The sequence below is a fragment of the Mastomys coucha genome, unplaced genomic scaffold (genome assembly GCF_008632895.1).
Source record: "Mastomys coucha isolate ucsf_1 unplaced genomic scaffold, UCSF_Mcou_1 pScaffold18, whole genome shotgun sequence".
NCBI classification, from domain to species: Eukaryota; Metazoa; Chordata; class Mammalia; order Rodentia; family Muridae; genus Mastomys; species Mastomys coucha.
In genome coordinates this window covers 65,997,034-66,006,040 of record NW_022196900.1, presented here as the reverse complement: position 1 = coordinate 66,006,040, position 9,007 = coordinate 65,997,034, and the positions used below count along the sequence as shown (strand labels likewise).

Sequence of the window (9,007 nt, the reverse complement as noted above, 5' to 3'; positions counted from 1 at the left end):
CTCCTCCTCCTCCTCCTCCTCCTCTTTGTCTTTTTCAGTGCTGGCCATCAAACCTAGGGCCATGCTATCCAAGTGTCCTACCACTGAGTCAGCCCCAGGGGCTGCTTTTGTGCTCCGCTAACAGTCACTAGATTCCCAGGGCTTGATGCCCTGACTTGACTTGATGCCCCCTTTGTGGGTCTGAGAGCCAGGCCCCCTTCTCTTTTATTCCCTACATGCCTCATTTTCCTCTTCTGGTCTTAGTTCTGGGTCGGGAAGCTAGTTTCCCAGGAGAGGAGGAGACCCAGGGGAATCACAGAGACCAGAATCTCCTACACAAGCCATGTTTTCTGCATCACTTCAGAGACTAGCCCAGCGACAAGGGTCACAGTCCCTGGGAATCTCCACGCTGTAGCTGTTCCATTGGTTTTACAGTTAATTGATAGTTCCTCCTAAACCAGATGTGATGTACCAAGCAGCCATAAACATGACCATTTTTACCATAAGCAACGTTGCCTAGCAACATAGTTGAAATACTATCTTTATTGGGTTTCCAGGGGAACAGAGCTAGGACGTGAGTGGAAGGTTCAGATGCTCCTGTATTCAGGCAAAAGGTTTCATTAACCCTTCAGCTCACTGTCAGCTGCTCACAGCAGGAATCTCCTGGTGCTGCTTGCTTCTCCTGTGTGAGTAGCTTCTGGCAAAGGGCCAGGAGTTGCACTTCCTCGGAGTCTGTGATAAGGGCAAGACCCAGGCCCCAAAGGGGTCTGTGCCTCCTAGGAGGCAGCTTTAGAGACATCACATGCAGTCACATCTTTCAGCTCGTTAGCAGTAGCAGCATCTTGGACTGATGTTTTTTTAACCTCCCTGAGCCTCCATTCTGCCTCTGTAAAATGGGAATAACACTCTCTAGAGAAGGTGGTGACTCTGAGCACTTCTAAGTGTCTGCATCTGTATCCGCAGTGATTTGCTTAGTGCCAGCCTGGTGCGTGATGTCTGCTCTAATGAGTGTTTGCTGCATTAATACAGGAGAACAAAGCACCTGGGCTGAGACCTGGAAATAAGGTTTTCAATCACTGTCAACTTCCTGCCTCACGGAGAGTGTTTTCGGGATCACTCCTTGTGGGCATGCTCACGAAAATCACATCATTTAGCACTGCACCCCAGCCCTGAAACCGTTTGGTGTCAGGTGGCCCCCGTCCTAGTCAGTACTATTCTCCTTCCTCCTTAGCAATGGGGCAGAGATGTGGAGGCAGCTGATACTTCGAAAGCCCAGCTGTGACGTCCGAGACCTGCTGGATCTGCTCCTGACGAGCCTCAAGGAGAAGCCTGTAACCAAGAAGGGCCGAGCCTCCATTGTGCCCCTGGCGGTGAGGACCAGGCACCTGGCCTTCCTTCCCTTGCACCCCACTCTGCACTTCTGCTTGCTTGGAGGGCCCTATCTGCCAGAGGGGGTAGGAACCCTGCTTTTCTAGGCTGGATTAGAGAGCCAGTCCCAGTCTCTCAGAGCAGTAAGAGAGGTTTCAGCCAGCAGTGCTGGGAGGATGGTCTGAGTCAAGCCACTGGCCTCCCCCCTAGGCAGCCAGTGGTCTGTGTGAGCTCCTGTCCGTCAACAGCTGTGTGGGCCGTGTGAGGCGCATCTACCCTCAGCTGCTCCTGGCTCTGCTCATTCAGGTCCATTATCACATTGGCCTCAACCTACCCAGCCGTGTGGCTCCTCCAAAGGATTCTAAGGATGACACACAGCCTCCTCTGTTCATACCTGTACGGTAGGTCCCGTCATTTCTAAACCCTGCTGTCCTTGGAGTGGGGAGTGCCCTCTAGCAAAGGACCCTCAAACATCATATGTGTAGACATTAATTCTAGAACCAGAAGAGGAAGTAAACATACCCTCCCCCCTTTAGATAGAATCTCATGTAATCCAGGCTGGTCCCAAGATTGTTATAAAGCTGAGGACAATCTTGAACTTGGGATCCTCCTGTCTCTATCTCCTGGTCATTGGGATTATAGGCATGCACCACTGTGCTCAGTTTATTTGGTTCTATGGATCAAACCTAGGGCTTTGTTCATTTTGGATAAGCATTCTCTATCAACTGAGCTACCCACTTCCCGCCACCAGAAACACACATTATTGGAGCCACACTACACTTCCAGGGCTGGTTCTCAACCCCCTTTCTGCATCCCACCACTCTGCTCAAATGATATGAAGGAATCAGTTGTCTGCAGACCTTTACCCCCTACTGCCTCCAGAAGACACACTTGTATTATGTGTGTATCCCAGGCCCACCAATGTTCTTAACTACTCATCGGAATATAATGTATGCACACCACAGGAGAATGCGGCATTAAGATTAACTAACTCTCTTTTTCCTGTCTTTACCCCAGATACCTCCCCAGAAGACAAGCGGGTTTTTTTTTTTTTTTTTTTTTAATGCCCTTTCAGGAGTAGTTAGTGTAGATGAGCCGCTAGGGTTTATATTCTTCTACACAAGTGCTAGCCCATGACATAGATGCACATTTGCACCTAACATGTATCAAGTCTTGGAGACCTCCATACATACAACTGCCTCCTCATTTTTGACAGCTGCAGAGCATCCTTACGTACAGAAATCCAGCTACTGTAATATGTGCGGCCCCCCTCCTGATGCGGGCACCGCTCTTGCTCTTTGTAATTGCAGATGGCACTGACATGTGCTTGCTCATGTAGATGCATGTAATTGTATGTGTAGGATGGATTCCCGGGGGAGTGGGGACATCAGTGGGCTTCTGCAGGGCAATACTAAAATGGTGCAGAAATGCAAGATGGAAAACGTTCTTGACCAGTGTGATGAAAATGTAAACACGGGGCCAGTGAGCTGCTCTGTAGATAAGCGTGCTGTTGCCGAGCCAGAGCCTCATGGCCTACATGGTGGGAAGAAAGAACTGTTTTGGTTTGTTTTGTTTTTTTAAGATTTATTTATTACTATAAATAAGTACACTGTAGTTATCTTCAGATGCACCAGAAGAGGGTGTCAGATCTCATTATGGGTGGTTGTGATGAGCCACCATGTGGTTGTTGGGATTTGAACTCAGGACCTTTAGAAGAGCAGTCAGTCCTCTTACCCACTGAGCCATCTCACCAGCCCCCAGAACTGGTTCTTACAAGTTCTCTGACCTCTGAATCCATGCTATGGCATACATGTGCACACACACACACACACACACACACACACACACAAAGGTAGAGACAGAGAGACAAAGACAGAAACAGAGAGAGACAGAGACAGAAAGAGACAGAGAGAGAGAAATTAAATAAAATGTAGTAATTCTTGTTCCATTTACCAGTGTGTACAGAGGAAACTGTCACCAGTGGTCATGGCTTGTGCCGGTGCTTACATCTGCACATCTGTTCTAGTGCAGTGCATTTCAGAACATTTCTATCATTGCTAATCTGTGTTGCGAAAGATGAATTTGTTTGTTTGTTTGTTTGTTTTTGAGGCAAAGTCTAAAAGGAGTCATGATTCTCCTGCCTCATATCCTGAGTATTGGGATGGCAGAGCTCTACCACCACACCTGATGTGCTGCATGCAGGTGTTTGTATGGGTTTGAGTGCGTGTGTGTGTGTGTGTGTGTGTACATGTGTGTATGCATGTGTATGTGCATATGTGTGGACCTGTCCATGGGTGTGAGTGTGTGTGCACCTGTGCATGTGTGTGTGCATGTGTATGTACTTGTGCATGTGTGTATGTGTGTGTGCGCATGTGTGTATGTGTGTATGTGTTTGTGTATCTGTTCTGGAGTTTTAGTTTTCATTTCTCTCATTTGAATGAAGCTGAGATTTAAATGGCATTTGTATTCCCATTTACGTGAGTAAGTTGCCCTTGCCCTTCGTCTATGTAGGCCTGCTGGGGATTTTTTTTTTTTTTTTTTGGTAATTTGTTTTTTTAATTATTTTTTTCATTTCTCTTATTAATTTGTGAGAACTCATTGTATTAAGAAAATCAACTCTGTTGTTTCTATTAAATTGGTCACTTAACCTGTAAAATCACATGTCCTTTCTTTCTTTCTTTCTTTCTTTTTGTCATTCAAAAAGTTAAATGTTTTGTATGGTAGGCTCATCAGTTTCCCTTTCTTGTCCCTCTGTGTATTGTACGTACAAAAGCATATTTAGAAAGGCTAAGGACAAGCTGTGTGCAGCCTTAGATGGAGATCTATTTATCCATCCATCCATCCATCCATCCATCCATCCATCCATCCATCCATCCATCTATCTATCTATCTATCTATCCATCTATCTATCTATCTATCTATCTATCCATCCATCTTTCTATCTATCTATCTATCTATCTATCTATCTATCCATCCATCTTTCTATCATTTATGCTCTGGTTTTGGTAACTAACTTCTTGGCTGGTCTTTTCCTGCCCCTTAAGAGCTGGGTGTCTGATTTCCACCTAACTGTTGTGATCTTTCTTAACCCTCAGAGTAGAAACTGTCTGATGCTCTGAACAAAGTTGGTCATTGCATGAGACTTTCGTCCACCTCATTTATCAGCTCCATTCTCCCAGGTCCCACCACCAGCTAGAGCTTTAAACACACCACCAATAGACTCAGCCTTTCATTGAGCAAAACATCACCAGAGACTCATAACTGGGATTATAAACTGTTAATAGATAATGGATGGAATCATTCCCCAGAAACCTAAACATTTACTTGAAGACTTCATGCTGCCTTTGTAGACATAATTCCCATGGTACCGAAAGCTGCTAGTTTTTGGGATTCAAGACAAATTTGAAGCCACACTTGGTGTCAGACATCTGCAATCCCAGCACTCAGGAAGGAGGGTGAAGGACCAAAGTCAAGGACAGCCAGAGCAACAAAGTGAGACAGCCAGTTGGTTTGTAACAGGCAGCAGCAACCCTGAGGCTCCCTGAGCTCACTTGGAACCTCTGAGCTCTGCTCAGTTGCCTGGGTGTGACAACTTTCCAGGTTCTTCTAGTAGGCACTCAGATGGGAGTCATATGTGAAGGGTCCTGAGGCAAAGAGGGACTTAGGCACCGGCAGGAGACTGAGTGCCCAGGAGAGCAGAGAGGACTGTCCCATAGGCTGCCAAGACAGTCATGGCTTAATGGGGAGTGGAGAAGGGGAGAGGCAAGATATAGGATGCCCAGGAAGCTTGGCCAGCCAGCTAGCTCCTCCAGTAACCAAGTCTCCAGAAAGGGAAGGTGGAAGGGGATTTTGCTTCTGTTTCTTTTCATGTTCTGGGAACAATGTGCTCCTGGTAAGGAGTCATCCTCTGTGGACAAGTGCCCACTGCTAATGGTAGTGTGGTGGAGGGGAGCTCATGGGGATGGATGGTAGCATTGGACAGAGGGGCTGAGTAGAAGGCACACCATGGACAGCAGACTTCTCCCCCTTGTCTTGGCAGCTGGATGGTGAAGGTGGTGAAAACCCTGCTACTGAAAATGGGCTGTTCTTACGAGTCTGCGTTTCTGGAGGAGCAGGGTGGCTGGGAGCTCATGGGCCAGGCAGAGAGCCACTACCGGGGAGTGTCCCTGCTGGCAAGGTGAGGCGTGGTACCTCAGTAGGGTAGGGTGGAGCAGCCTGGAGCAGGATGGACCCTCCAGACCCAGGCTTGCATCTCTGAGCGATGGCTTTTTTCCCCTCTTACCTCTTCTCTGCAGGTTGGGGAAAACTGTCCTCTTAGTAGGGGGATACCACCAGTGTGAAAAATGACACCCACTCTTGGGAGGCAAACTTGGTTATAGTGTTCCCTTGAGTTCATAGATGCCTAAAATGATGTAGTTAGCTCCTCTTTTTGGCTTGTGAGATGGCTCAGTGGGTAGACACTCGCAGCCAAGGCTGCCAACTTAAGTTCAATTCCCTGGACCCACTTGATGGAAGGTAAAACCCAATTCTCACTGGCGTAGTCTGACCTCTGCATGAGCACTGTGGTAATGCACACCCACTCATGTACACATGCACACCCACTTAAATACATACGCATTCCTACTCAGAAACACACACATGACCTCCGCATGAGCACTGTGGTAATGCACACCCACTCATGTACACATGCACACCCACTTAAATACATACACATTCCTACTCAAAAACACACACATGACCTCCGCATGAGCACTGTGGTAATGCACACCCACTCATGTACACATGCACATCCACTTAAATACATACGCATTCCCACTCAAAAACACACACATGCCCACTCACATACACATGCATGCCCACTCACACAAGCGACTCTGAGCTAACCTCCTGGTGGAAAGGCTGGGGTCACAGAAACTTAGATGACACTGGCAGGCCAGGTTTTACAGTGTCACTGTCAGACCTCCAGCAGCCAACTTTGTGGGACTGGAATCTGAGAGTCCGCTCCTCTTTAGGGCCATGGTTCACTACTCCTGCCAGGAGCTCTGTCGCATCCTCTACCTGCTCATCCCACTTTTGGAGAGAGGTGACGAGAGACACAAGATCACAGCCACCGCCTTCTTTGTGGAGGTATATCCTGGGGCCCTGCATGTGATGAGGGTTAGTCAGGGAGGGTCTTGAGTCACAGCACACTCATTTCTCCTTGGAAACACTTTGAAGTTTCCAAAGCCTTTCCAGGACCTTTATTTATCTTCAATATGAAGGCTCCGTTGGTCTGTCTCCCGTGTCTCCTCCTTTCCACTCTTGCATCCCACTCTTCCATACTCCCCCCAAACCCCAGGTACCCATTAACCTCTGCTGGGTACCACCATGTGTCAGGCCTCAGAGGTACAAATGTGAACTCCACTCCATCCTGACCTTGAGGCGCTCTCAGTATGACAGGGAAGACAAAGAACACCCCGTTATAATGTGGGATACTGTAGCCTGACTTGCAGTAAGCTGGGTGCAAATCATGGGAGACTTAGAGACTGGAGGGAGGGACCTCAGGGAGAGAGTGTCATGAGGGGAATGACATAATCAGAGTTAGTGTGGCAGGAAGTGCTGGACAGGTTCAGGAGACCAGTCGGGAGTTGAGAAGGCCAGCTGCAGAAGGGCCGATGCACATGCACAGTAATGGCTGATGTTTTATTGAACACTTACTATCCTCCTGCTTGCTCTTAGAGCTTTCCACTAATTGACTCATTACATCCTCCCTCCATTTTACCCTCCCTCAAATTTCATAACTTAGATATGAGTCCATGGCTCTATTCAGAGGAGGCAACTGAGGCACGGTCTCTTTCCAAAGGCCCAAATGGCAGATTCAGGGTTTAAATCCACACCTTTGAGTCTAGATCTTCCATGCCTCTCTCTCTTCCTTCATTTATTGTGGTAAAATCCAGTCCAGCATACAGAGGACTGTATACAGAGTGAGACCTTGTCTCAAAAACTAACTTAATTATCAATGCTGTGTGGGAGATGTGGCTCCCTGGTAGAGGACTTGCTTGGCACATGTGAGACCCTAAGTCTGGTTTCTAACACTGTAAGTAAAAGAGATAGAAGCTATTTTTCTGTGTCTGAGGCCCGGTTCACAGCTTGGTGTACAGCAGGCCTGAGTAGCTTTCTTGGACATCCGGTGTGAAGCCAGCACCGGTGTGAAGCCAGCACCGGTGTGAAGCCAGCACTAGTGCGGTCCTCCCTTCCCTCTCCTCTGGTTAGCTGGTGATCCTTCCCTCCTCACCAGCTTCTCTTGTCCCCAGGACTCCCATCCCCTAGACATGGCTCTCCATGGTGGCAGTGGTTGTCAGCCATGGAGACAGAGAGGTAGGGAGAACCAAATCCTATTGGCTGCGGAAGGAAGGGAGGATGTGAGGCAGAAAATGGGTGCTGATGATGGCGCTACCCCACAGTGGGGACATGGAAAAGGAGCAGTCCTCAGAAGGGGAGGAGCCAAACTCTGTGTTGGACTTGTCTCATCTAACAAACGCACGTTCCACTCCAAGGCTTAGGTTGAGTGACGGCTCAAAGAGGACTGGCCGAGTTTTTATACTATAGGAAGTTGGTGGATGTCTACAGGGACAGGAGGGCAGACTGAGCACTGAGCTTCCTAGTTGCTACCTCAGGAATTATGCCCAGGGTTCCTGGGACTCAGGGAAGAAAGTGTTGAACCTGGAACTGAGTTTTGAAAAGAGCCATGTAAGGTGTGGTAGTGAGAGTAGACGTGGGGACAAACTGGCTCGGTCATTGAGGAATGGTGGAAGAGAGTGGGTTAGTGTAGGTGTATGGTCAGCAAGTTATAGGAAGAACGAGGAAGGTTGGAGGAGCAGCAGGTGGGGCCAGGAGCCAGGTGATGGAGAGGTGTGTGTGAGAGAGCGAGAGGGAGAAAGAGAGAGAGAGAGAGGTGGTGCCTCAGAGTCCCAGGGAGACAGTGGGGCACACACCCCTCAGCCCAGGAGTCAATGCCATCTGCTCTCTTAGCTGTTCCGCATGGAGCAGGTGCGTCGCATCCCTGAGGAATACTCCCTGGGGCGGATGGTGGAAGGCCTGAGCCACCGTGACCCCATCATGAAGGTGCTGTCCATCCGGGGCCTGGTCATCCTGGCACGCAGGTCTGACAAGGTGAGTGGAGGGTTGAGGAAGCTCTTCCAGCCTCTGGGCTAGAAGAAGGAGGCAGAGCTCAGCTGTTAGAGTGTCTCAGATGCTGATGGATGGAATCCGAGCCTATCTCTGCCTATCCTCAGTGGTCCCATCTATAAAATGAATTTGCCATCACAATCCTATGCATGGAAATGTTTTTCAACATTTCCTGATCTAGATTTTGCACAGTGTCCCTCTAGGCAATGTGTAGAGTGGCAGTAATTATTCTCCCCTTTCACAGCAGGAGACTAAAGTCTGGAAGGGTGGCTTAAGCTTAGCATTGTAGAAACTGCCCGTTTTTCTCTACTAGGTACCCTTGCAATGGGGATGAAGGGGTAACATGGACTCAGATGGCTAATTTGTGATGGAGGGTATCATCCACCTGGGACCAGTAGAGGGGATAAACCTCCAGCGACCCAGCCAGAGGGAATCGGGGAAACCAAAGAAGGCTCCAGGGAACAACCAGAGGTTGAGGGAGGGAGTATAGGCA

At 48.6% G+C, this 9,007-nt stretch overlaps 1 protein-coding gene across 6 annotated transcripts in view; it reads left to right on the top strand.

Annotated features, from left to right (window-relative positions):
- Window positions 1-9,007, top strand: part of Mroh7 (maestro heat like repeat family member 7) — a 46,110-nt gene that overhangs the window by 27,465 nt on the left and 9,638 nt on the right. For 5 of the 6 annotated variants that reach the window (XM_031378046.1, XM_031378049.1, XM_031378045.1 and 2 more), the window contains exons 14-18: window positions 1,211-1,349; window positions 1,558-1,748; window positions 5,387-5,524; window positions 6,360-6,474; window positions 8,359-8,499. In XM_031378046.1, the coding sequence (XP_031233906.1) occupies window positions 1,211-1,349; window positions 1,558-1,748; window positions 5,387-5,524; window positions 6,360-6,474; window positions 8,359-8,499 (724 nt within the window). The remainder of the gene's footprint in view (window positions 1-1,210; window positions 1,350-1,557; window positions 1,749-5,386; window positions 5,525-6,359; window positions 6,475-8,358; window positions 8,500-9,007) is intronic. The other variant, XM_031378050.1, reaches the window with a different exon arrangement.